This window comes from Aythya ferina (assembly GCF_964211825.1).
Source record: "Aythya ferina genome assembly, chromosome: 18".
NCBI lineage: Eukaryota > Metazoa > Chordata > Aves > Anseriformes > Anatidae > Aythya > Aythya ferina.
The window spans coordinates 7,426,543-7,452,777 of record NC_140317.1 but is presented as its reverse complement, the minus strand read 5'-3'; the positions used below and the strand labels follow the sequence as shown (position 1 = coordinate 7,452,777).

Below are 26,235 nucleotides of genomic sequence, written 5' to 3'. Positions count from 1 at the left end.
CTCCGGGACCGGCCCCCGGCCGCACCGAGCGGGGGCAGCGGCTCCGGGACCCCCCCGGTACGGGGTGGGCACACAGCGGGGGGCTCCCAGCAGGGCCCCGTCTGGTTTTACACACCGAGCACGGGCGAAGCAGCTCCCGTTAATGCACCCAACTTAGGGCTGTGTGCTCGCAGAAACCACCTCAATGCATTTCCTCTCTCTCTCTTTTTTTTTTTTTTTTTTTTTCTTCCTCCACACTTTGCTTCTTCCTCAAACTAACAGAAGGAAGTTAGTCAGGAGATACAGTATGGAAATTTGATTAAGTGCTCTGTAATAACAGCATAACCTGGCTGTGACAGAGGAGCTCAGGGACCAGGTATGTAATTTGCTTGAGGGTGGATGAGTTTGTAGGAAATGTGGCGCGGCTGCACCGTTACCTCCAGCTCCCTCCAGCTCCACAGGGATTTGCAGCTCAGGACTTTGCGATGAGCCTGAGGGGACACAAACGCCTGGAGATATCTGAGAGCTGGTCACTGACAATGACTGCAAAAGAACATTGTTACAGTGGTGCGTTGCGGTGGGCCTTACCAAAAAGCACCTGTTGATATTTACATTTCTTATTTTTCATTAGGTGAAAAAAAGCACTTCTTCCTGGCCTCGTTTGCATTAAGCCATCACCATCTTTCAAGGGCTCGGCACCCTCGCTGACTTCTGCAACACTCATCTGGCATCTATTAACGCAAAGGTATGCAAATATAAAGGGTAACTAAATATATACTCTCGCAATTCTAACTTTGCTTCTGGAGCAGAACACGGGATGTTTAGAGCTCAGATGAGCAATTTAAATTTCCCCATCATCAACCAGATCTTGATACTCTGTTGAGTGAACCCAACCACTCCTGTTGACCAAAAACAAGTTTAAAGATAATTGAAGAACTTTACTATTTAAATAGCTATTGAAGCTGTTTGCCTCCTCATAATTACTCAAGGATTTCTTCACATGGTTCTGATTTAAATCTAACCCTTTGCCCAGATATTGTGTATTTAAAATGCCACTCAGGCTTGAAGCAGGAAGTTAGAAGAACAGCAGAAGAAATTATTCATCCGTATACATGACTGAGCAAACATCAAGATAGGCACTCTGATACTTTGGGACTTCTTTGGATTTAATATTTGAACTGGCTTAGGTAGGTACAATTTCCCCATCAAAATTGTAAGTATCTCCAAATTCCTGAAGAACCGACACACTGTATTTTTGGCAGGTCTGTAGTCATAGCAGCAAACTTCTGGGTCTCTTAAAATCTGTTCAACACCTTCTGTTTGCCAGCTTCTCGCTGCAAAAGTTTATTATGTCTGTAGGCCTACAGCAGGTTGCACATTGTGACTGTAGCCTGCTAGGTCAAACTTACACATTTTGAGTCATGAGGTTGGAGTTTATTAAAAAAAAAAAAAAAAAAAAAGAACAGATATTTTTTCTTAACAAACCTATAATTCTAAGTTTCATGAAGGAAGGTGGCAACGAGCTGCTGTGACTGATAGCCAGGGCTGCCTCAGCAATGGGGCTTGCAAGGTGACAGAAAGAAAACAAAATAGGTTTATTCAGAGTACCGCCATCTCCCTCTATGGTTCACGTGCACATCTACCTTATTCTGCATTTCTTGCCCATTTAGCGACCCAGCCCAGCTCCAGCTTGCCTGGTATGAGGAAAGTAGTGCCTAGTTCTGTCAAGAACAAATGCATTGGTATGGCAGGAAGGGCAGTAAGCCATCTCTATCAGATTGCATTTACTTGATTTAAATTGTGCATTGGAACAGGAGTTTTGTGCTAACTTGGTAACAATGGTTAAATAAAACTCAAGATTTTATCTTCAAAACATCCTTTCTCTGGGGTATATTTGTTTTCAATCATGATCTGTTTCTCACAGGATGCTATATCTTTACTTTATAGCCAAAATACACGGTAGGCAATGGAACAAGAGGCAAGTACTGCTCTAACAGGCTGTGAAATACTTGCACGTAATATTTGCAGTTTTATAAGATTTCAAAATTAACAATTTCCTTAAAAAGTAATCTTTCAATTAATCCTGTCTCCACATGATTGCACTAGTATCAGAAGTGTTCTCTTTGTCCAGTTTGCAAGTATATCCACATTTAGAATCATATTTTTAACATAAAACAACAGCAACTAAAGAGAGCTGCAACACAAATTAATTTTACTGATAAAAGCATTTCTTCACAGCAGAGACATTTTAATAGGAATAACACAAAGGTGTGCAATATTTTGATGTAGTCATGCATTAGTCAGAATATATACTAGCTAAACCATGACATGCAGCTTTTCAGGTGTTTGTTGTACCCAGGTCTGTCTTTTCTAAATGTCTTCTGCTTAAGAGTCAACTATCTGAGTTGGAGAGTCTTAAATTTTAAGATTTGCCAAGATGCAAGTACAATACCTTAGGGGCACAAGGTTCTAACTCAACACTGGTATTTAGCAGAGATGTCAGTAAGTGCACCACTACCATATGATGACCTGTTCTGTGATTAGAAAGGAAACAAAAAAAGTAAGTACAGACACTTCAGCACTGAAACGGCAAAAGGGTTTGCTGAAAAAGGTTTTCAGAGTGTACATAGATTAACACACAGGGACACATTTTTGTCTAGGACTTCTGAAATACTCCACTGGTTCCAGACAAAATTCTCAGCTACAAATAGCATTTATCTGCCTTTCAAAATTACAGAAGCTTAAAGTCTGTACATTTTTCTTGACACATTCAAGTGAACCCTGTACACAACTGCAAAGCCATGGCATTTGTATCGTGCTCTGCAGCCGTACAGGAAGAGTCATGTGTATCAATACTATTTGACTTTTAAATGATGGTCTTTAATTATCCTTACAGCAAGCTGCCATTGTATGGCAGTTATACTGCTCTAGACAAAACGAGACATTTAAATGGAGCTACTGACAGTACAAGGTCATATTTTGTATTTTTGATCAAACTGTTCCAGTTTTACAGCTCACAGTTGTGAGATATGAAAAGTGTGGCTACGATTCTATTTAAAAAAATCAAATCTATATTGAAGATTTCCTATAATAAACAAAGCATTCTTGCATTACATAAAAAACATATCCTAAGAAAAAGTGTTTTCTTTTGGCATCAATTTCATTTCAAAACCATTTATTAAAAATATTCACCAGTGCATCTGCTGCCCTCAGAATTCGAAGGCAGTATTTCACAAAACAAGTCCATACGATTATTTACATGTATTCACATCTTAGATTGCTCCGTTTTCAATGCCTGATCCATTAACTCGAGTCTCAACAATCAGTCTTGGTTCTATCAGCGCATCCCAACTTTCAGTTATCTGAAAGCAAAATACAGACAAGAGTTAGCATGTATGAAGTATACAGGCAGATGCAGTTTTGTTCTACATTATACTTTGTCTGGACTTGAACAGCAGCACTACTGATCACAGATCATAGATTCTTCCTGTGATTTGGTGATCTTAGTGAATCTCAGTCTACCTTACTTGTGCATCAGGCAGGCTACCTCAAAGGAATAGCCTTTTAAGAACTGATGCTCTATCTAGTTGTGATATTGTTTGTTAGCCAAAACTAAATGGTTACACTCTCTGATGACTGGTTTTGAATCTAGTTAATTGAAAACACACACATGAAGTTCTTATCTTGTAATCATACACATTCTGTGATTCTTGCTAGAAAGGATCGATTATTTTTGCTTTCAATCAAATGCATTATAATAAGAGGAATCCCACTGAGAAGAACAGTGTCATAAAGCAGGAAGTGCGAACAAGATATGCACATACCTTTGTATCATGAGGAACAGCGTACTCTATCAGCTCAGCTCCATCTGCAGACTGGTAAACCAGATCAAATTTCCCTGGCTCTTTAGCAGCTATAAAAAAAAAAAAAGCTTCTTAGTTACATGAACAAAAAGCAAAAGGTTAACATTTTCATCATGTTTGCAAAGCTAGTCAAGCACAGCTGTGCATTTTTGGTTTGTTTGTTTTGGTTTGTTTTGTTAATTTTAAATTATTAGTCTAAACTGCTGCAATAATTGAGGCTCCAGAGGTTCAAGGAACCACTTGAGCTGTGACATTACTCTGTATTTATGTTACGCTTTTCCACAACACAGTACCCACGCCTCACATTATTAATCCACTTGGTATGAACCCTCTTTAGCCTATTTTTGAGTTTTAAACATATATCATATCAGCAATGTTTGTAACTAACAAAACTCTGAAGGAGAACTGAACTCTACACAACAAAATTAAAGTAATTATCTAGTAAAACTACGCATGAAAAATGTTTGTCAACAATACGCTGCCTACATTTGAGAAAAATGCTCATATGATAATGATTCATTAATGGTGGTATAAATCTCAACTGCAGCATACACATATATATTTCTGGGTCTCTGAAGTGCACTTTGTCATTGTATAGGCTCTGTTTCACATCCAGTGGAGACAGTGACTTCACTGACTTCACAAATAACAATATTAGGACCTAAAATGTTCTCTGGAATTCTACATAATCTTTTTAATTTTTCAGGAAATGAAACAGCAATGGAAATGAGTTACTGACTGGAGAAATTTCATTTTGCAAGCATATAAGAGCATGCTCTTTAAGACTAGCAAGCATCAGAACTTCTCAATTTAAATAGACTTTTTGGAGAGGCAGTTTGGAGGGGGCAGGAAGGTTGAGAAAGAACAGGAGGAAATTGGAAATGCTCATGGAGCGGGAAATGTGCCCGAGATTAGTTATTTTTCAGGTGATGCACATGCAGTGTCCCAGGGTACGTACGTTGGCTTGTTGAAGACGATAGGATCTCAAGCTCGATCTGTTTTTTATCAGCATTCCAACTGATTATTTTCCCCTCCTGTATAAGGCAACAAGAAAAGAATCTGATATAACACATCTCAGCACTGGATAACCATTCCATATTACAACCATTCTGATACTTGATCACAATTAGAAAAATTTAACAGACATACTTCTATCTCTACATACAAAATCTGTAAGGTATTAACATTTAGCAATCTGCAGTTACAAGTATCAATACAGTCATGATACTGTCACTATCCTTGTAGTTTAAATCAGTACTTTCCAAGAAACCAAGTTATTTCAAGTAGGTACTGAATTTTACATACACCAATATCAAGAATTTACCTTGACTTCAAAGAGCAGTATACTTGAATACAGCTACGTTTTTGTACTTGAAGGTCTGCTTTTCTGTCATCTCTAAAATACTAATGATCATTAATAATTCTTTTTTTTTTTTTTTTTTTTTTTTTTAACAGCTTCACCTAGTTTTCAGCTAGCTTTGCGTTTTAGGTTTTAATTTTTTACTTCTGCAAAAGGAATCATCTGCAGACTCAACCAGGTAAGAAGAAAAATACTATAGAACATCAAAATATTTAAGTCTTACCTCACCTATAATATTTTTTTTTCAGTGAGTTGGGGGGTTTAGGGAGAAGGAAAAACAATACCTTATAGTCTGAAATTTCAGGACTGTAATTTTCAGTTAGTTCCAAGCGCTGTTGAAAGAAACACAAATAAGTTACAACTTATGATCCTTTAAGATGCCACCTATACCCAGACTTGGCTTCTTCAGCAAGAGGGAAGTGCAAGAACCAAGTCTCCTACTCCTAGACCCTGACACCTATCACAGTCCCAGGCAGCCTTTCAGGACTCACTGCTCTGAAGGATTTCTGTTTAGGTCAGGCTGTGAAATGAGATCAAGGAGAAGGATCCAGTCTCCTCAGCTCCAGTGATTTCATTTTTCTTTACTTTTTTTATTTTGCGGTGAAGTGTAATTATTTGTTATTTATTGTAAGCTTTGCAATAATATTTTAGAAACACCGCAGAGAGAAATAATAACAGAGGGATTTTTTTTTTTTTTTTTTAATAACATCTAATTTTAACACTGACTTTCCTTGCACATAGGAGAGGGGTAATGCTTCTTTATGTCATTCTTATATTTAAACATAAACCTTAAAACCATCCTCAGGATAGAGAGAAACTTTGAGAAGATAAAGCCTGAAAGCTCAGTTATTCGTGACCTGATTGGGTGCCACGTAAGGGAGTCTTTGTACAGCTGTACATGGAAATTCACATTGAAACAACCGCAGAGACACTTCTTTGTGCTGTATAAATGTGGCAAGTCTTAAGAAATGCATTTAAGATACTGAATAATATTATCTTTTAGGTCGGAAGAGACCTAAGATTACCAAGTCCAACCACAATGTGGAATCTTAAAAAAGGATTTGTTTATTCTTTTTGTGAAGGATTTTAACAAGAGCCAAGATTTTGCCTTTATGCCACTGGCGAGCACAGCTCATCTCAATCCCATGATCTGCAACAGATAGCCAGCACATGCCAGCTCAAGAAAACTTTCATATCTTTGAATATGAGTTTTATTACAGCAGTACAGGCAATGCTCTGTTATCTGGGGAGATGGGAGGCTGGCGCTGCCAGAGAATGGAAAAGCCTGGTGATACAGGTGATTCAAGCACTGTGCAAACACTCAAACTCCTCCCTCGTAGCCCTATCTAGCTTCAGGACAGAATTACCTAGCCCTATTTGTATGCTCAAAACCTTTGTAAAAATCTAAGTCAGAAAAGAATTTTTAGAACAGAACCTGTAATATTTTCTATAGTATGGGAAACTATTAGAAGGACAGCAAGAGGAATGAATGCTTTCAGAGCCTACAAACATTTGGAAGCAGTTTTACACTCTGAACCACTTGTTGAACTTTAAAAAAAAAGTTTTGGAAGAAAAAAAAAAGTTTAAAATTAATTTATGGATTCTTAATCCTTATACTTTTACAGTACCAGTCCCTGAACAATGCAAGATCATATCCTAAAGTGCAAGCTTTTGGTTGTCAGGACTACACCATTTTTATCATATCATGCAAAATTTAGAGCGGCCCAAGTGAAGCAATTTTAGCCCAGTAACAGTCAGCATTTCAAAGTTCTTTACCTTAAAAGCAATTCTTTCTCCCACTTGTGGTGGGGCAGCTAGAAGAGGTAATACACTATAGTCTCTCTTGGGGACTTCCACGGCATTCTGTGAAACAAACAATAAACCCATTGATTTGATTACTGTTTTTATAAAAACGGAAGACAATGTTTGTGATGTAGGAACATAAGAGCTCTGAGAATAGTAAGGTATGTGTATGAGTGCTTTGAGATAGAAAATACAGTCTCTTAAGTATTGTTTCATAAACACTCCTTCAGGCTGATACATGGAAGTACTGTAAACATCAGACTTGCTAAGTTAAGATCCATCGCTAAGTTACAACCCATCAACCTTTCTCCTACTTATTTATTTCTGCTTTTCTGAACTACTCTCACCCTATACATTTTTTGTACAGTTAGATCTGCAAGAGAAAGGTGACCAATGACTGCATAAATCACTCACCTGGACAAGAAAAGAAGTATTTGTCACAGCTTCATTTATCTGCCTCTGTTTCTGGCCTTCACTGCTGTAGTTATAGAAGAAGCCAGGGTTTTCTCCTCTCCCACGACCTCGGCCCCTCATCATCCCACGAAACCCACGGCCCCTAGGTCCTCTCCAGAAGTTATCCTCTCCTGTTCCACGCCCCCTTCCACGACCTGGGCTGGCGACCGGTCCTTGAATACTGGCTGGCAACAGTTTAGTACTGTTTCTTACTATGGAATTACTCATTCCAGCATTTGCTGTGGGTTTTTTAATAACAAGTGTTTCTGAATCTGAACTGTCAGATTCTGAAGAGGAAGTCTTTGCTTTGGGAGCACTACTGGAACCGGCTTTTACAGCTGCTACATTGTTAGGCAATGACTTTTCCTTTGTGGTATTGTCTTGTGCTGGTGCCACTTTCTCATCCTCTGTACTTGAGTCAGAATCCTCACTAGAGGACTGGGATTTTTTAACAGTCTTACTAACTGCAGTCTTAGTGGAATTTTCAGCTTTAGATTTTACAGTCACTTTATTAGAAACAGCAGTTTTCACCTCAGAGTTTGTAGCAGCTTGGGATTTGTCTCTGGGAAGTGTTGCCACTGCAGATTTATGGGAAGATTTATTTTGCTTTATATTTAATTCACTGCTGTCGCTGTCAGATGACGTGCTGGAGGAATCTGAAGTTCCCACCCTCTTTTTTCTGGTCTCTGTTGTCAATTTTATGGTGTTATTTTTACCAGAATTTAAAGAAAAGCTGTCATTTTTCCGTTCTAAAGCCGCCTTTGCTGCAGCGACCTTTGTGTGCTTTCCATCCTTTGTTTTTGTTGCCAACTGGTTCTCCCTCTCTGCTTTCTTGAGCTTTTTAGATCGGTCAGTAGGGCTCTCTTCCTTACCTTCTGTGAGTCTACTCCCACTAACTTCTTCCATTCTTTTTCGTTTCTTGTGTTTCTTTTGAGAGTCCAAAATATCTAGAGAGGCCTCTTCTCTACAAGAGGAATACTCAGGGCTTCGTTTCTTCTTCTTCTTTTCCTTTTTACGCCTGTCATCTTCACTCCTAGACAATTCCTCCTCTTTCTGCTTTCGTTTGTGCCTTTTTTTGCTTTTGTTTGGCGTGTAGGAGAACTCATCATCCACCTCTTCATCATCGCTGTCCGCGAGTACCCCTTCCAGCTTCACTCTGCCAAAAAGCAGACAGACACACACCAGGGTCAGGCGGCACCCTGCAGGCCTTTGGGGCGGGGATGCCCAGCCCGGTACCGGCATAAACCCTGCAGAACCTTTGGGGGGACCCCGATAGGGCCCTCAGGGCCCCCCCGATCAGGCTCCGTGCCCCCCCCCACCCCCGGCCGTACCTCAGCGCGTCGTTGTCCCGCACCAGGCGGGCGCTCTCGGTGGGCGGCAGCAGCGCCCCGTCCAAGAAGAGGCTGAGGCGGGCCCGGCGGCTGAAGCCGAACCTGTGGCGGATGATGCTGAGCAGGTCGGTGACGAGCCGCGCCTGGCCGGGCTCGAGCAGCAGCCAGCACAGCGCGCAGCCCGGGCTGCACGGCGGAGGGTGGTCGAACAGCAGCCGCAGGCGGAGCGGGCCGCAGCCGCCGGGCGCCGCCATGTTGCGGCGGGAGGAGGAGGAGGAGGAGGAGGAGGAGGAGGAGGAAGAGGAGGGCAGAGGAGGGCAGAGGAGGGCGGAGGGGCGGTGCGGGAGCCGCCTGCGTGACAGCGGCGGGAGGATGGCGCCGCAGCGGGCAGGGGTCGTGCTGGGGCTGGGGCTGGCGGCGCTGGCGGCAGGTACGGGATGGGGGGATTGGGGGGAAGCTCGGTCCTGTGAGGGGACACCCGGCTGGGGCCGCTCAGCCCAGGGAGGAGGCTGGGGGGGGATCGCATCGAGCTCTGCAAACACCTGAGGGACCTTGGAAAGAGGACGGGGACAAAGTCTATTCGGTGGTGGCCAGTGGCAGGACGAGGGGTGACGGGTGTGAAGGGAGCCGCGGGAGGGAGAACTCGAAAGGGTTCGGGTGAGGGGGCGCTGGAACGGGCTGCACAGAGAGGCTGTGGGGTGGCCGCGTGTGGAGATACCCAAACCCGCCTGGGTGCCACCCTGTGCTCTGGGTGACCCTGCTGGGCAGGGGCTGGGCCGGGTGGGCCTCTGGAGCCCCCTGCCCACCGCAGCCCCTCGGTGTCTCTGTGACAATCCTGGCCCAGCGGCTGCCCGGTGCTGTGCCCGCAGCAGCTGCGCTGTCAGGCGCTGGGAAGCGAGCGCCTAATTGCACGCCTAACCGCATTCACTGATGGTAAATCAGCCACGGGCGTGTAAGTATGATTCTTACAGTAATTTATTTAATTGAAGCACCTCTAATTATCACACCCGAGATTGAAATGTAACGTTGTGGAACAAATCTGGGAGAAAGCCTGCAGCTGAACCTTTTGGACTTAGCTGTTTGGTTGTTTTATTCAGTGTTTGTTTTTCTTACCCCCAAGGTGTGGTGCTGAAGCAACCCCAAGAGCCCAAAGAGCTGTGGGGATATGTGCAAGTCCGAAGTAAAGCCCACATGTTCTGGTGGCTCTACTACGCAAACAACCCAACCAAGGACTTCACGGAGCTACCTCTCATAATGTGGCTTCAGGTAAGGCTTGGTAAAGGCACTTAGTCAAGAACTTTTTCCATCTGCGCCTGGTTCAGTGTGGTAAGTACTTTACAGCTGGACAGAAGTAGTGTTCAAAGCTGTCTGATTCTAATGCTTCATGTTGTGAAGGAAGCGTTCAGGTTAGCAAGAAATAATTAAAGTGTCATTCCGCAGTTGTGTGATGCCCTCAACTACTCATAGAGTTAAACTGCAGAAATAGCAGCTGTTCTTATCTTTCAAATAACAGTAGTGCTTTTTGTGCCAGACATGACAAGTACTTAGAGGCGTCACAGCAGCTTTCCTGAGGAGTTTACAGCCTAACTGATGTTCAGAGGGAGAGTAGACAAAACAATCAGAGATGTAGGATAACTGCTGTAAGGAAACAAGTCAGAGAGACTGATTGTTTTAGAGATTGGTCCCATTCAATCACAACTCATAAAAGTCAGTGGTGTGTGCTCCACATTCACTTCCAGTATTACATTTCAGAAATTAATGTTGAATATAATCGCTTGATTTGGTCCTTTCCCTTTTCATGTTATTTTTTCAGAGTGAAATGCATGTGCTGTACATGCTGAGAAAAAAATAATCACTTGCAAATGTCTGTTTTTACCTATTTTTTTGCATTAGATATTAGGGGATTAAGGGGAAAGGTTTTCAAACAGCACTCATATCATGCAACTCATTAGATGCTTTCACAACTGGATGACTGCTTCTCCGTTCAGAAATAGCTTGTGTACGCATAATGAAAAGACAATGAGGAAGAGAGCCTTCTTTGCAAGTTAACATGTAGGGCAAAGGCCACTTCTTTAAACACGTGATAGGTTGTGCTTAGGGGGTTGCTTTTGTTCTCCTGTCTTTCATGTCTCTACCATGCTGCCTTCTAATTTACTTGTCATTTGCTGTTTCCCCTTAGGGAGGTCCAGGAGCTTCAGGCTGCGGATTTGGGAACTTTGAAGAGATTGGTCCGTTAGACAAAGAAATGAAACCAAGAAATACAACCTGGGTATAGTGGAGAGTTTAGCTCCTAATAATTGATTGAAAAATGTTTGTTGCTTGTGTAGGCAAAAGATTGTTAGGCAAAAGCACACACAGAATAATTTTCATTTAAATAGAACTATGATACTTCATCTTAAAATGATGTGGTTAATAAAAATGGCTTATATGAGTAGCCTTGTTAAGATCTGAAGAAGTAGCCTCTTAATTTGATTTGGTGGAATATGGCTGGGCTTCCATGAATCTGTGAGTTGCACATGTCTGAGGAAACGGAGAGCAGGGAAATTCTAGGAGGATGTTATTTCTAATCCTTGCTTCATTGCATGCACTCATGAAGGCTTTTCTGGGTGGCTGGCAACGTATAACCAAGGGATTGTAATTACAAGCCCAGTATCACCTTCATGGGAAACCAGCTGTAATATAATTATAGCTGCCTATGAAGGTTTATTCAACAGAACATATTTGTGCTGTGAGACAACCAATAGCCTTAACTACTCTGGAGATCCCTAGATCACATGGATGATCTGCCCTTGAATGACTGGGATTTTTGGGCACCTTTCCTGTTACAGATTAGGAAATGGAAAGACTTCATGTTGTACCTCTCTTGTATGAGCTGTACTGCTTTGAGCCGTGCTGGCTATCTCTGTGCTGATCTATTGATTTTTACGTAAACACTTGTAACTATACAACTTGGCACTATTCAATAGCATATTTGACATCTGACAGACAAGTCCTACCTGTACCATTTCCTGTGTTGGACTTGTACCTAATTTTTTGGCAGGTTCTTTCAGAGTCAGGGATATGGTGACTGTTAGACTTCTGTGCATCAAAACCATAGTTTACAGTAGTGGTGCTCTGCTAGACTGTTAGCTGAACTGAGATTTCACAGAAACTTGCTTTCCGCTTTTACAGTTGCAGGCAGCCAGTATCTTGTTTGTGGATAATCCTGTTGGCACTGGATTCAGTTATGTGGATGACTGCAGCTTGTTTGCCAAAAACCTTACCACAGTAGTCTCTGATATGATGGTCTTTCTCAAAGACTTTTTCACACATAGAACAGAATTCCAGGTAAGTGATTTGAATTATTGATTAGAATCCTATTTTTATTTGATTGTTAAATAGTTCTCAAAAGGAATTGGTGAACAGGAGATGTCTGCTACTAGGCAGCATGCAGCAGTGGGGCGAGGCACTGCAGATGTAAGCACTGCCTCCGATTCTTCACAATTTATAACTGGTATCTTGAATTTCTGTCTTAGGCACCAGCTAGGTAATCAAAAGGGTGTGTTGTTTTCTGTTGTGACCTGAGAAGCATGTAGGAACATGACTGTTCCTAGTTCCAAAATACTGAAGTGCCCACTTCAAAACTCCTGGTAATTACACCAGTATGTTGTGGAAATCTTATCTGCAACTTAGAATCAAAAATCTCCAGTGTTGGATAGTGAGAAGTGACAAGCAAGCTCCTGGGTTCTGTGGGATGGCGGAAGAGGGTTGGGGATGTGTTCTGCCCTCTGTCTAATGGCTTCATTGTGTGGTTTTTCTCTCCAGACCATCCCATTCTACATATTTTCTGAATCTTACGGAGGTAAAATGGCTGCTGGCATTGCCTTAGCGCTTCATGAGGTAAGTAGTTGGGATGTAGTTCACTTTTCACTTTAAAATGTGGTATTCTACAATACTAGTATTTCCTGGAATACACTGTGCCTCTTGCCTAAGTCAGGCCAATAACCCATTTTTGTTTTTCACATAAGGAAAACTGGTTCTAGAGTTGTGAATTTCTTACTAAAAGAAGGCTTGTTTTTATTTTTCCTCTTCTCACCAAGGCTGTTCAAAAAGGAAGTATAAAGTGCAATTTTGTTGGGACTGCTCTTGGAGACTCATGGATTTCTCCTTTGGGTACGTTTAAAATCGTTTCATGGGTATCTACAGTCAAAAATGCCAGCCCTGCCTTAAGGGACTTAAATCTCTAGTGAGTCTGGTAAATCAAATCACCAAAAATAAATACTTTAGTATTGCAAGCTGATTGAATGTATCTTTAGAATATATCTAAGTCATGAACAGTCTGAGAGCAAAGTCAATGAGGAGCACACTTGTATTTTTATTGAGGTGGTGGTGAAATGTCCTTATAAATCTCTACTGTGTCTGTGGTGTTTTGATAAGAGTACTGCACATAAAATGTGGCCACTAGATGATCCACAAAGTTGCAACTGAAGTTTTCTCACTGTTTTCACAAGGAGACCTTGTGCTAGGGAACTGATGTGCTTGCTGACCTGGAGAAGATAGGGTGTCTGGTGAAGGCCAAAAAAAGAAAAGGATTCTTGGTCTTCAGTAAGATTTGCAAGGGTAGGCTCCACAGATTCTTTGTGACATGGGACAGTATCAAGCCAACTCCTACCTGTCTTAGAAGGATCATCTGTTCCTTGAAACCTTATAAATTATCCTGTTAGATAAAAGATTTGTTCTATAACTATTTTTTCCCTGAAATATTTTCAAATAGATTAGTTTAGACTATGCTTAGACTTTGTCCGTTCTCTCCCCATGCTGTAGCGATGTGCTGCAGTGCTGGGGTGAGAACGCTTTGGTAAGGACATGTCTGTTGCTTTATATAAATTTCACCAATTTATGTTTATGGCATTGAATTAGTCTTAGTGGTTCTTGAAATTTGTAAAGAAACTGCTCCATGGCATGTAAGCTTCAGACTAAAGTGAGCAGACAGTAATTCTTCACTGAGTAACGTATCTCTGTGTGTTTTTTGTCATGACCATTTCTATTACAATAAAGGAAAAGTAAAGGAAATCATATGGCAAAAATGTAGATGTTTGAAATCTGTTCTGTTTCTTTAGATTCGGTGCTGTCTTGGGGGCCCTATCTTTATAGCACCGTAAGTACCTTAAGCTCTTGGTCTTCTGAGAACTTGTACTACCATATAGTATAAATGGAGGTTGATTTTAAGGTTGGCTCTTAATTGGTATAAAATCTCTCATGCATGGAGACTGTTAATGAGAACTGAATGTGGAATTATAATTAAAGCTGTCCTACTGCGTTTCTCTTCTAGTCTCTCCTTGATGATCATGGTCTAGCAGAGGTGACTGCTGTTGCTAAAGAAATAATGGATGCCATAAATAAAAATCAATACGGCCTGGCCACTGAGCTCTGGAGCAAGGCTGAAGGTGTCATTGAAGAGGTAAGATATTAACGAATTAACAAGATACTAACAGCATTAACAAATAGCTGGTGCTTGGGGGAGCACCCAATGCCAGGTTTTCTTTTCTATGAGCACTGGCTTGGTGTGCATCCTCCAAACCCTGACCAGTCACTTCCACCAGTATGTGTTTTATGATACTGCTGCTGTAAAAGAGCTGTTTGTTTGCTGTGCGCTGCTGTGTGATTATAAGAGGCAGTGGGAGGAGCAATCCTCATGGGCTTGCAGTATTGCACAAAGGTTTCAACCCGCCACATCATTTAAGTAGATGCCTAATTTTTAGCATGCCACTAGTCCCACTGATTTCTATAGAACCTACGTTCAACTTGGACAGGCTATGTCTCCTTGAAAGCTTTGTTTTGACTGTTGAAAACTACATCCAGGAAGGCACACATTTCAAGTTAAGTTTAAATCTTCTATTTAAAAAAGTACAATAGGAGCATAAGATGGAAAGGAACATCAAATTATATTCTGTTACTGTGGGTAAATGCATCTTAGTACTTAACAAGTTCAAATTTAAAAACTAGGTAAAATTTTGTTCTCATTTTTCCTGTTAAAGGGTTGCTCCAAAATTTCAATCTTTTCTTGTATTTGTAGTTTTAGTGCAAGTAAAATTACAGCTTCCTCAAACTGAAAGACTAATCTTGAGCTGCGTCCCACCCCCCTCTTTCTTTCTCAGTGCTTTGCACACAGTTGGTTTCACTTCTTACTTCTTGTTAGAAACTTGTGGTTCCCATTTCGCCTTTCTCTTCAAACATGTTTGTCTTTCCGTTCTGGCTCTGATCACTGTAAGGGTGCAGGCATTTCAGTTCCAGTAGGGTGGCTGTTGTGAGCTCATTCCTAACCTGAGCCTCATAACTTTTAAGATTTGACAATTAAATAAAGGGGAGCTTCAAGAATCTTGAGTAACTTTGCTAATAGCAACGGTGATCACACTGATCACTCTTTGGACATAGTCAGTCTACTATCTGTATCGGAGCTGTCATTTAATGATTCTCAGACTTGTCTAGATGTCAGCAGTTCCAAAAGAGGGATGATGAATACCTATCACCACTGTCTTAAGGAGGCATTTGGGATATTGAAGGGTTTTAGGGTGGGAGGATGTCGAGCAAGAGCTCGGCATTGGGCTAGACTAGATCTAGCAGAACAGGGCATTTGAAAGTATCACTTGTAACTATCTCTGTAATGAGTTGTGAGAATCTGCAGTCATTTGCAGGCTGTAGGGCTTTCTGTAGCTTCACACCTTTTTTAGAGAAGTAGCATCTCTGGCACAAACCACATGTGAACAGAGACTTGAGAAAACTCTTTACCATTCTCAAAGCAAATGTAGAGCCAAAGTTTTTCCATAAATAATTTCCTGATATGTAGACAAATGGTAGGTCACAGGGTCCTTTATTTAGGCCTTACCTCTTCTTTTCAGAAGGAATTCTGTTCCTCAGATCTGAGAAATGTTTCAGTAACACTGTTACAAAAACTATCTTGTGTTTTCAGAACACAGACAATGTGAACTTTTATAACATCATGACTAAGGAAGTTCCAGAAATGAACACAAATGAACAAGAAAATCTTCATCTCAGTAAGTTGGATTTAAGTACTTGAACTTCTGAGGCTCTGGTTGCATTAACGTACCATCAACTCCGATAGTGGGAACAGCATCAGTTTAGCACATCCTTAAAATGGGACCGTCAGATCCAAAGGATATTCTCCTGAGCAGAACTTGATAGCTCTTGCATAGATAGGGATGAATAGGAATGTGGAGTAACCCCTCTATAGATTACACCTCCACCTACACATTCTGCACAGATTACTCCAAGGAAGTAGCGTAATTGCGACACAAGTTTTATGACCTCTAAGTTACTTCCTGTTAATGCCTTTCATTTGTCTTCAAGCTAGGATACAAAAACGTCCCATTCATGTAAATATTCTGATTAGACTCTCTGGCTTCGTGGTGCTTATGCATCTGTGTGAAAACAAGCACATGTACTGAATTTCTTTCAAGCTCTTTCTCTCTTGGCTTCAGCTGGGAAGGTGAACAGCACAGTCAACTCCCTAGAGTAAAGCATTACAACTCTAAAATAACTGGTCTGCTGAGGAGAAGAAACTGTGCCAAGTGGCTAAAACAGAAACTGAAAAAGTAGTGTGTTAGCTAAAAGCAGAAATGGATGGTTGGGCTCTTCCCGTTTTATCCCATGACCTAAATAAGGGTTGACTTCAGGGGGTTCTAGTAAAAGTAAACAAATTGTTCTTCATGGTGTTACGTTTTCACTAGAAGAGTTTGATGGCTGTGACTGTAACACTGAAAATTCTTATCTGTGCAGGATGGCTGTCTTAAATGTGCAACTACTCAAAGCATTTTTTTCTCTTTTCCAGTTAGACTTTACCAACGCCATGTCAAAAATATGCATAAGAACAGCCTAAATGAATTGATGAATGGACCCATCAGAAAGAAGCTAAAAATTATTCCTGACTGTGTGAAATGGGGAGGTACTTTCCTATCTTCTAGTGTGGATCTAATGAATATATTATCGCCTTCCACTGTATTAAAGTCCAAAGGAGGAAATTTTATGGTAGTTAGCAGTCACATTAAATTTTCATTGTCCTTCATCCTAAGAAGCAGACTTACTCTCACGAATGAAAATGTAATGGGCAAATCAGTGAGAGCAGACATGGTTCTGGTTCTGCTGCTTATATCTGTTTTAGCCAAGCAGATGAGTTCATGAGTGGAAGATGATCTCCCACATCTCAGCATCTGATATTTGTCGTCACAGCCTTGCTGAAAGAATTTCTGTCAGTTTTTCTGTGCCAGAAGGATGGTATCATGAACTGCTGCATGGTGTGGAGGAGAGAGGAAAAAAACAAAGGAAAAGCAAAAAGAACTGATGCCAGCACCCTGTATTTGTGTAATAGGAGCTAGAAACAACAGTGCTGTATTAGCTCCAGTGGGAGTGTGGCTGCTTTCTGGTTCTCGTTAGTTCCTCAAACTGATAAATCACAGGCTGATACCTTGTGCTAGAGCTGGATTTTATGTAGCTATGAACTGTGTTTTGAGACCTCTGGCCAGTTGTTTCTGTCCCAGCTTGGGGATGCCATCATTCATCAGTTAAAATTTGTCTCCTTTCTGTTTCTAACCAGGTCAGTCCACAAACGTCTTCGAGAACATGGCTGAGGACTTCATGAAGCCTGTCGTTGACATTGTTGATCAGCTTTTAGCAGCCAATGTCAATGTTACAGTCTATAACGGGCAGCTGGATCTCATCGTTGACACTATGGGTAAGTAAGGGACTTTGTGACTGAGGTCGGGAACAGAACAGGTTATGAGTAGGACATGTCATCACGAGTAACACTTGTACCTGGATGTCTTCTGAAAACCTCCTATGTAACTTGCAGTGCTTAAATACTTCAGTCATAAATGAGCAGCTCTTATGTTTTGCTTACACCCCTGTGAGAGAGGCAATTTCCCTACTTCCATTATAATTATAGTGTTGGGAAATGGATATGCAACATCAGTACTTTCTTGTTTCAATGAAGCCCATAAGCAGGTAGCTAATAACCCACTGAATTATTCCGGGTAGGTGTGTGTATATAAGTACAGTTTTTCATAAATGAAGAATGAGAATAAATTAATAAATATTTGGAGATTGTCCTCTCCTCTCCTGCTCTGCCTTGAAAATCCTGTCCTGTGGGGCAAAGGCCATATCCTGCTACAGATTGATGCAGAACACAGGTCAGCCTTCACTGAGCAGCCTGCAGCAGAGAGCATGGTGCCAGATCAGATGCAGTGAGGGTGTTGGTAATTAGTCCGTGAGGGTGCAGTTGAAGCATGGTCGCACCTGCTGCTCAATAACATTTGTAGACACCTGCACATTTTGGCAGGGCTTTGTCCCTTGCTGCTTGCAAGATGCAGACTTGATGAAGTGGCAGTGCGGGAGCCAGGCCAAGTGTTGCTGGAACGCCTTGTGCTGCCCATGCTCTCTTCCATTCGCCTTTTCTATTGATGCAGATAATCTGCAGCTACAGTCTGCATAAACATCTTTTTGTGTTGCAAATGGCTTTATTCTTTGTTTCTTTGCCCACTTAGATATTCACGTGCCCTTCATGAACAACATGGCAATCAATATGTCAGAAAACAGAGTATTTAGGCTGTCAAAACAGATTAGCAGTTAGTGGTGCTCCATTTTATCATATTTTGAGCTAAAATTTAGCTTCAGTTCATGTGTAAATTCTTCCAGTAGCTCAGAGGTAGGCTAAAGATAAACCTTTCCCCCCTTGGTGTCCTGGAGTTGGTCTTTTTGCTGCCTTGACTTCCACCTTCTTTAGCAGGGATCTGAAAAGAGTCTTTCTTAGGCTCTTCTTGCTGAGTGACTGTAGCAAACAAAGAAGCAGTAACCCATGTGGCAAGTGTCTCTTTGGATTTCCAAGAGGGGTTGATTCTCCTCCATTGCAGGACATTCAAGGTGTTTGAGCAAAACATGTCAGAATTGGTAGGGCTGCAGAGCCCGTAAGAGGTGCATGTGCCACTTGGCTACCCAAACCTGCCTATTGCTAGTGTTGAGCATAGAAATAAAGCCTTATGAAAAAATCCAGCTGTTGCTGGGACCACAGCTGGACTGGGAGGGAGTCCAGCAGTGGGCTGGTACCTTGAAGCTGGAAGATTTCCTACAGCCAACTATAAAAAATCACCATAACTCCACTTCACATACATTTTCACTGTTTGCTTTTTCCCTTCCCTCTCCATTGGTTTGTTTCTGCTTGTCCTGGATTGTTTGCAGCCTTGGTCATTCCTCTAGGCAGAGCAAAATTGTTTTTAGAATCTGAGCACGTGGAAACGTTCTGTTAAATCTTATATCTCTTAACAGGCCAGGAGGCATGGATCCGGAAACTGAAATGGCCCTGTTTGGACCAGTTCAGCCAACAGAGGTGGAAGGCACTTTATGTGTCTCCAGAATCCACGGATACAGCTGCTTTCCACAAAGCCTATAAGAACTTTGCTTTCTTCTGGATTCTTAAGGCTGGGCACATGGTAAATAACAGACCTATTGGGGTAGGATGCACCGATACCTGCAAGGCAACTGAGCATGCATGTATTGTCGTTCCCTGCTTCTTTACAGCAGCTGCTGACCATGTGCTCTCATCTCCATACTAGGTACCGTCTGATCAAGGAGAGATGGCCCTGAAAATGGTCAGGATGGTGACCCAACAGATGCACTAGGGAAGGAGAGGCCAGCTGGTATGGCCTCCTGCTGAGCGCTGTGTTACTGCAGAATGTGAGTCCAGAACAAATAAGACGCGGCAGGAACAACTGGTACTTGGACACACAGCTTCTCTGATCTTGATGATGTGTGAAAGCATTTATGAAAAGGCATATTTCTCCTTGAATGAGTTGTTTCTTTTGAATTAGAAAGATATGATTTGCTGCCTCAATGCTGTTTGTAATGACTCTTCCAGAAGGAACTCCTCTGTCATAAACAACTAGCAATAAGCCTTTGCCTTTGTCTTGGAAGGATTTTGTGCTTTTGTAAAAAAGCTGCCTTACTCCGAATGTTCTCTTGTCTGTTCACAGACCAAGACTAAAACCGATTTGCATCTTGATGGATTAGTTTTTTGTTCCTTTCAGAAAGCAAGCCTTTTTCATGAGGCTGTGGAATGTTCCTTCCTTTTTCCTCAGGCCTCTGCTTGAGCCACCTGGCTGGATTAGAAGCCGAAGACACGAAGTTGGCCAGGATAGAAGACCTGCACAATAGGGTCTACAGTCCGTCATCTCAGTGAGATGAGACGCCTGAGTTAGGATCCAAAATTCCTCAGGCTTCCACCACCCCCCTCCAGAGGAGGATTTGACCTCTTTCATCTGGCCATGTGTTGTTTTCATTCTTTTTTAATGACTCAAGTTTTTTTCCTTGGCTTTAACATCTAAAGCACATCCAGTAAAAATTTCTGCTGGAATTCAATTCAAGCCTTATTAATACCATCTCGTACAGAAGAGTCCTAACGAACTGAAGTCTCCTACAAGCTTTTGAGCATAGGCTGGAGAATGAAAAGCAGAATGTCACTAGAACAGTAATAGCATAATTCTGAAAGGTAATAGTTTTTAAAAGAAGGCTATACAAACTAGAACCAATATCTTCACTGCATTTTCTAGATAGCTTTTTTTTTTTTTAAGTCTTGCAGAGACCTTTTGTCTTGTGAAACAATATTTTTTACACAGTATACTGTCAAGGAGAGACTTGATCAGACATATTTGACTTCTGCTAAAGAACACGAAGTGACTGTTCTTTATCAGTGTCTGCTAGGAGGCACAACAGCTTGTTCCAGCTGTCAGAATCCTAAATAAATAGCAACCTGCCAGTTACTCCAATAACTGAAACTGTCATGAAAAGTCTGATAGCATTGGCTTAGCAAGGACTGAGGCATAATGCTATGTAAACATGTGCAATCGTCCAGCAGCTGGAGTATTGGCACCTAATAATTGCTCTCCTTCTTGTTGTCTGCTTGAACTGTGTTCACTAGAACTTTAACAATGCAAATCCAGACCTTTTTAAAACACATTTTTAGTAAGTGCAGTAGGTCTAATCTTATTCCTCTCCCTTGGGCATAGAATGTCATAGGACATACTGTCATTGGCACAGTCAGACTATGCTGATCACCATTAACCCCCCAGCCAATTTGATCTGTCGATGGTCACAGCAGTAATGATGCTGCACCTACATTCTCATGCATAAATATTTTTGTTCTGTCCTTTAGCTCCTATTAGTCAGCTGACTTGGACTCAGCTCACACAATCTGTTTTGAGATGCAACAAGTAATCACTGTTTGGCGTTAGCATGGTATAGCATGTTCTAATTTTACTACTCTGTCCCAGATCTTGCTGCTAAATGCAGCAAAATACAGGAATTGCACTCCTTGTAGTCAGCTAGAATAAAATCACAGATGGAGCATACCTATTCAGATGTTGTGTAGTCCATCTCAGAGCAAAGTAAACAAAAATTTAAAAAATATATTTAAAGCAGTAAGGATCAACTTACCAAACAGTTCACATATTGTGTGCTGCGGGCAAGTGAGCCTAAGGAAAATATACTGGTTGGTGTGCCCTCAGGCAAGAGCAGCTGCTAGATGATTTGCAAAATAGCAGTCTTTATTTTAATAAATTGAGGGTGTGTGCAGACATTTAGAGGTCACTTGTGTAAGACAATGGTCTTTCCCTTCAAGAGTCTGAGGTGTGTTGTTTGGTTGCTAGAGCCAGAGAGGAATGTTTGTGTGTCTCTTGGCAGGGCTTTTTGGGGTAGGAGTTGGAAATGACTGTAGCTACTACACTAGGTTACCTTTTTACATGGTTGTCTTCTTATCCAGACCCATTGCTGGTCCCCTCACAAGTTCTCAGGTCTACAGAACAATTAGGTATCTTAAATGTTTTGTTGTATTCAGGATCTCCTGTCAAGACTGGAGATCTCTACCTGAAGAACAGGACAGAAATGACCTAGAGGCCTGGTAGCTGCCAGATGCCTTCTAGCACCCTTAATGCTTCCAGGAGGCTGCCAGATGCCATCACATGTTGTAATCTGAGGCAAACATAAGCCTTCCCAACTGCTTAGAGCTCTTCAGAGAAAAGCTGGTGGGTGCTCTCCTCTCCCTAAAAGAAGGCATGGAGGCTCCTTGAATGTACCAGGAGCTGAAACACTTGGTCCCAAGGCATTTGGAGGATTGTAGGACTTACTAGAAAAGGAAAATAGCTCACTTCATCCCACACTATTTAGTCATCTGTTTTCCATACAATTTTTGGTACTAAACTCACCTTGTTCCCCTGTATGAAGTGGCCAGCAAAACGATTCTCTTGGCTGGTGACAAAAGTGCAGTGAAATGGCTGACCACTTGGTGGAGTACGCAGCCCTTCAAATACCATGGGAACATGTTGGTGCCATCCCTGGGAGAACCTGATTAGCACTTGGAAATGTGTGTTTGATCCTATGAATTCATAGTGGAAATGGTTGTATGTGAGCCAGTACAGAAGATTAACTTTTGTAGTAGCTTCAATAGAACAGATATTTTGGTCTTTGTGGGTACAGCCCCCATTTACAGTGAGGTTTTGTAGTTGCAACCAGCAGCTAGATTAGCCTGCTTTAGCCAGAACATACCATTTTACACTGTCATTTGTATTTAAGCATGTTCTTCTTTTCTAATTTGGTGTATTCCCTGCCTAATTTGGAAACTTTTTCATCAATGTCTCGGAAGGTAGTATGTGTGTTAAGAAGAAACGAAGAAGACATTGCTGTGTTTGCTTAGGTAACTGCAGTCAGACGTCTAGCTAGGTTCATCTAGCAGAGAGTTACCCATATGCCCAATTCATGATCTGGTAAGAGTACTGTTGAAATCAAGCAATACTGTTCACACTATATAAAAACAAACCATTAAGTAAACTTTTACATGGTGAGAGCCTTTAGGAACTAGAATTTTTCAAAGATCCTTGCTAGTTGAAAGTTCTACAAAATTTGTAGTATTTTGTCATTTTACTTAGCAGAGCACATCTGTTATATTGCTAATCAAAGCTACAGTTGTTGATGGAAAACAACATTTGAGTCAAAATACAGCAAGTCAAATAAGTCAATATTTAGTTGAGTGATGTTATATATAATACGGAGAGAATTTGTACTATGAAACTGTTCTGAGAGGCTAGGTCTCCAGATGTCGCTCCTGTTTGCTGGAATGCAACCAGAACTGTAGATAAGGTCATCAGTCCTGGGTAATGCAGTCCTTACATGCTGTTTCTGACACCAGATTACAATTCACCAAATAAATGGAAGTGACATTGATGGATGAGCAGCTGACTGTAAAGAAATCTTGCGAATGGCATCCGTGGCCTGTGGTATTCAATGAAATGTTTCCTCCTGAACTCTTCATTCTTAACAGGCAAAGATGGTAGCACCACCACTAGTCTTATTGCAAGTTTAGAAGATCAGATTCACAACATATAAGATACTTACTCTGCATAGTATAAAACTCAAATGAAGAAGCTGTCAAACATCTCTGATTAAACAGCTATTTTGATATACCATTAAGGAAAAATAGCCTAGTGGTACGAGCATGCGTATTCTACTGAGATCTGGAAAAGCAGAGATCAGTAAGGAGTAATGCCAGCTACATCCACTGGCAGTAAAAATTGACCTCTTCCATGTCCCTTGCCAGTGCAGTTGTCCATCAAGTGTGTGTGGCACATGTTTAGCTCAGTGTCCCAAATTTAGCATGCTTGAGGCACCCCCAGCTTTCAGATCCTGGGCCTTTATTGACAGGATCTCACATCGTAGTTCTTCTGTATTCAGTACCATCAGATCATTTCCCAGCTGTCAGATCTTTGCTCAGAATATTTAGCTGTCTCTTTAGCTCTCATATCAGCTTGATTTCAGTTCTGTCTGTCATTCAAACTGTGTGGCAGTTCTCAGACTTCTGTACTAACTTCCCAAACTATAGTATCTACTGCCTATACCTGGAGCTCCCCCCCTCGTGTTCCTCCTTTTTCTTAGAAATTAATACTAGAATAACACCTACTTTAATACTGACAGATTTGGTCTAAATCTACATTGTCACGTACTTGCATGTCTGGACCAAGTTATTTTTTCCTCCATCAGAAGATAAAGACAGTAGGAATTAACTGGATTTCATAAGACAGACTCATCTGAGCATGGCAAATATGGATGTCTACTATGTTGTTTGTTTGGCTTTTTTTTCCATAATATTGTGCTACTCCACTTCCCTGTCTGGGACTGTACAAGTGCCCACCTGCAGACAAAGAACCAAGTCAGATGGTGCAAGGAGACACTGAGAAAATCTGAGCAAACAGTGTGGGACAACGACACAGGCGTGCACTGAAGCTTTGAAAGTGCTGAACTTCACTTCAGAGCAGTTAGACTAACAGTAGGTGATACCCTAAAAGCATGCTTTCCACAGCTGTGAAGGGTACCAGCTCATAGATTTTTGAATACTCCAAACAGGTGCCCCTGAGGGGTGTGCTTAACTCAATTCCTATGTAACCTGAAGGTGATTCACCTATGCTGAGATAAAAGCTAAATGTCCCAACATCTAAGAGTCCTGCTCTATGTAGACAGCTTCAGAGAAGTTTGCTGATCAAACGTTTTGCTTCCCTTTTCTCTTTCAGATTGCGTGCATCTTCACATCTCTTCATGAATTCTTTGCTTCTCAAGAATCTTATCTGATCTCTGCACTTTGAGGTTTTTTTCTGGTCTGGAAAGACCTTCTTGTACATCAGTAAGGGAACTGGATAAGTCTTACGTATTTATTGTAAAACTAAAGGAGGGTGGTAGGGGCTCTGGAACCAAATCAGAGGCTGGTTATATGTGGAACTGTGCTGCCTGTTCAGTGCGTGCTATCACTGTGCTGTTGATTGACAGCTGCCTTAAGCCTACAGAGCTGTCAAGTCAGCCTCTTCCTGAACGCTGAATTTGCACATAGCAGAGATGAGGGATATATGCTCAAAGAAAGAAAACTTCCTGAGGAGAACGCTCCTAGTGATACCACAAAAAGAGATGAATTTCACTAGCTTGCTTTAATTATGGGATTTTCAGGGTTGTTGAGGGGCATAAGAACCTCTCCTACTGAAAGAAGCCAAGTGGACACTGCCTCATCTCAAAACCTGCTGCACTTCCATGGCCATTTTGGATGGATAGCTTTATCCATCACCTGCAGAATGTCACTTGGTGATGGACAGTCACTTGTCCTTAGTAAGCACAGAGGGAAAGATGTCCTGGCAGAGGCAGTATGTACCTGAGCCAGGTACAGTCATTGTCACATCCTCCACGAGCCATCCTCCCTGACCTTCCTGGTCTGAGGCACACTGCAGGAACCAGAACCTGGACTGGTCTTCTCACTGGCAGCTCATGGCTGTGGGCTTAAAAAGTGGTCCAAAAACTGAGAAAAAAGGACAGAGCAGAAAGATCAAACTAAAACCCAGCACAGCAGTTGCAGAAGGCTTTTATGAAGAACCCTGCAAAGGCAGGGGCATCCCTTCCTTCCCAGTCACGTCTCGTCGGCTGAGCTGATGCCCTAAGCCAAAGGCGGGGAGAAGTGCTTCAGCCAGCCCGAGCACAGCGGCTCCCCTTGCCCTCCTTGTCCTTTACCACCCTCCAACTCTTCACACTCCGCTTTTCTGCCTTTAGCCTGGGCCTCCCCACAGCAGGTGGCCGGGAATTTTCTCAGGAGCGAGGGCAGTTTTATTTGGGACTCTGGGGATGGAAGGGAAGGACCGAGTCTGTGGCAACCGGGAGAGAAACCGAGGGGTCGCCAGGCCTGGAGGACCCCGCGCTCAGCCCCCTCAGCCCTTCCCGCGCCCCCCTCCCGTTTCCCTCCCTTTTCCCCCGTCCCCTCAGGGCGCCGCGCGCCCCCGCCGCTCCCTCCCAGCGGCGCCCCCTGGCGGCCCCGCCGCCCCTCGCCAGCCGCCGCCGCCCTCGCCTCGCCGCGCCGCCCCTTTGTTCTCCTTCCCTCGCTCCCTCCTTCCCTCCGCCCGCGGCTCTCGCCCTCCCCCGGCTCTCCTCCAGCCCTCCCCCGGCCCCTGCCCGCGGTCTCTCCCGCACCGGCTGCGGGGGAGGGCGATCATGGCTGCTGCTGCCGCCGCCGGTGTAGCCGCCGCCGCCGGCCTCCGGCTGAGGTGATGCCCGCGATGGAGCCGCCGAGCCTGCTGCCGTTCCTGCGGAAGCTCAAGGAGGTTTTCGACGTGTGCGACGAGGATGCGGACGGCTTCATCCGGGTGGAGCACTTCGTGGCCCTGGGGCTGCAGTTCGGCCAAGGGGAGGAGGTGAGGAGGATGGGGATGGGGATGGGGGGTGCCAGGATTTCGCCCGGCCCGGCCCCGTTCACCTGCTGCTCCCACCGCGCTCTGCCCCGCCGGCCCCCCCTCAGCTCTCCGCCTTCCCTCAGGGCGGCTCGGACCTGCCCCGACCCTTTTGGAGCCCCTCGGGGCGTCCCGGGCTCCCCCCGTCCCTCAGGGGG

The 26,235-nt window shown here is 42.8% G+C and overlaps 3 protein-coding genes and 2 long non-coding RNA genes across 8 annotated transcripts in view; 3 read left to right on the top strand and 2 right to left on the bottom strand.

Annotated features, from left to right (window-relative positions):
- Window positions 1–84: 84 nt before the first annotated feature.
- On the top strand, window positions 85–3,063 carry LOC311420760. Its single transcript, XR_014684537.1, has 2 exons — window positions 85–355; window positions 611–3,063. It is a non-coding gene; the product is annotated as an uncharacterized lncRNA (long non-coding RNA).
- On the bottom strand, window positions 677–9,080 carry COIL (coilin). 2 transcript variants are annotated; one of them, XM_084491974.1, is made up of 7 exons: window positions 8,790–9,067; window positions 7,420–8,614; window positions 6,979–7,065; window positions 5,487–5,534; window positions 4,801–4,876; window positions 3,727–3,892; window positions 677–724 (listed from the first exon to the last, which is right to left on the bottom strand). In XM_084491974.1, the coding sequence occupies exons 1-6, from the start codon at window positions 9,041–9,043 to the stop codon at window positions 3,732–3,734; spliced, it is 1,821 nt and encodes a 606-aa protein (XP_084348100.1). In that variant the 5' UTR covers window positions 9,044–9,067; the 3' UTR covers window positions 677–724; window positions 3,727–3,731. The 2 variants fall into 2 exon arrangements, with proteins under 2 accessions (XP_084348100.1, XP_084348099.1); XM_084491973.1 differs by lacking the exon at window positions 677–724 and adding an exon at window positions 3,138–3,341 and having other exon boundaries at window positions 3,804–3,892; window positions 8,790–9,080.
- SCPEP1 (serine carboxypeptidase 1) lies at window positions 5,298–19,836 on the top strand. 2 transcript variants are annotated; one of them, XM_084491978.1, is made up of 13 exons: window positions 5,298–5,380; window positions 9,910–10,055; window positions 10,969–11,058; window positions 11,961–12,116; window positions 12,594–12,668; window positions 12,869–12,941; window positions 13,889–13,926; window positions 14,101–14,229; window positions 15,739–15,823; window positions 16,618–16,731; window positions 17,380–17,517; window positions 19,104–19,267; window positions 19,391–19,836. In XM_084491978.1, the coding sequence occupies exons 2-13, from the start codon at window positions 9,981–9,983 to the stop codon at window positions 19,454–19,456; spliced, it is 1,203 nt and encodes a 400-aa protein (XP_084348104.1). In that variant the 5' UTR covers window positions 5,298–5,380; window positions 9,910–9,980; the 3' UTR covers window positions 19,457–19,836. The 2 variants fall into 2 exon arrangements, with proteins under 2 accessions (XP_084348104.1, XP_084348103.1); XM_084491977.1 differs by lacking the exon at window positions 5,298–5,380 and adding an exon at window positions 9,115–9,219.
- LOC311420762 lies at window positions 19,651–25,915 on the bottom strand. Its single transcript, XR_014684540.1, has 2 exons — window positions 25,821–25,915; window positions 19,651–25,158 (listed from the first exon to the last, which is right to left on the bottom strand). It is a non-coding gene; the product is annotated as an uncharacterized lncRNA (long non-coding RNA).
- Window positions 25,756–26,235, top strand: part of RAB11FIP4 (RAB11 family interacting protein 4) — a 119,192-nt gene continuing 118,712 nt past the window's right edge. The window contains exon 1 of one of the 2 annotated variants that reach the window (XM_084491961.1): window positions 25,756–26,041. In XM_084491961.1, coding sequence (XP_084348087.1) covers window positions 25,898–26,041 — 144 coding nt within the window. In that variant the 5' untranslated portion in view covers window positions 25,756–25,897. The remainder of the gene's footprint in view (window positions 26,042–26,235) is intronic. The other variant, XM_084491967.1, reaches the window with a different exon arrangement.

Bases quoted from the DNA above. Each gene is read 5' to 3' on its own strand.
- COIL (XM_084491973.1), bottom strand. From the start codon at position 9,043: ATGGCGGCGCCCGGCGGCTGCGGCCCGCTCCGCCTGCGGCTGCTGTTC. The intron at 7,066-7,419 runs GTGAGTGATTTA...TTTGTTTCACAG, and splicing joins ATACTTCTTTTCTTGTCCAG to AATGCCGTGGAAGTCCCCAA. The intron at 4,877-5,486 runs GTATTGTTTTTC...TGCCTTATACAG, and splicing joins CTGAAATTTCAGACTATAAG to GAGGGGAAAATAATCAGTTG.
- SCPEP1 (XM_084491977.1), top strand. From the start codon at position 9,162: ATGGCGCCGCAGCGGGCAGGGGTCGTGCTGGGGCTGGGGCTGGCGGCG. The intron at 10,056-10,968 runs GTAAGGCTTGGT...GTTTCCCCTTAG, and splicing joins CTCTCATAATGTGGCTTCAG to GGAGGTCCAGGAGCTTCAGG. The intron at 17,518-19,103 runs GTAAGTAAGGGA...ATCTCTTAACAG, and splicing joins TCTCATCGTTGACACTATGG to GCCAGGAGGCATGGATCCGG.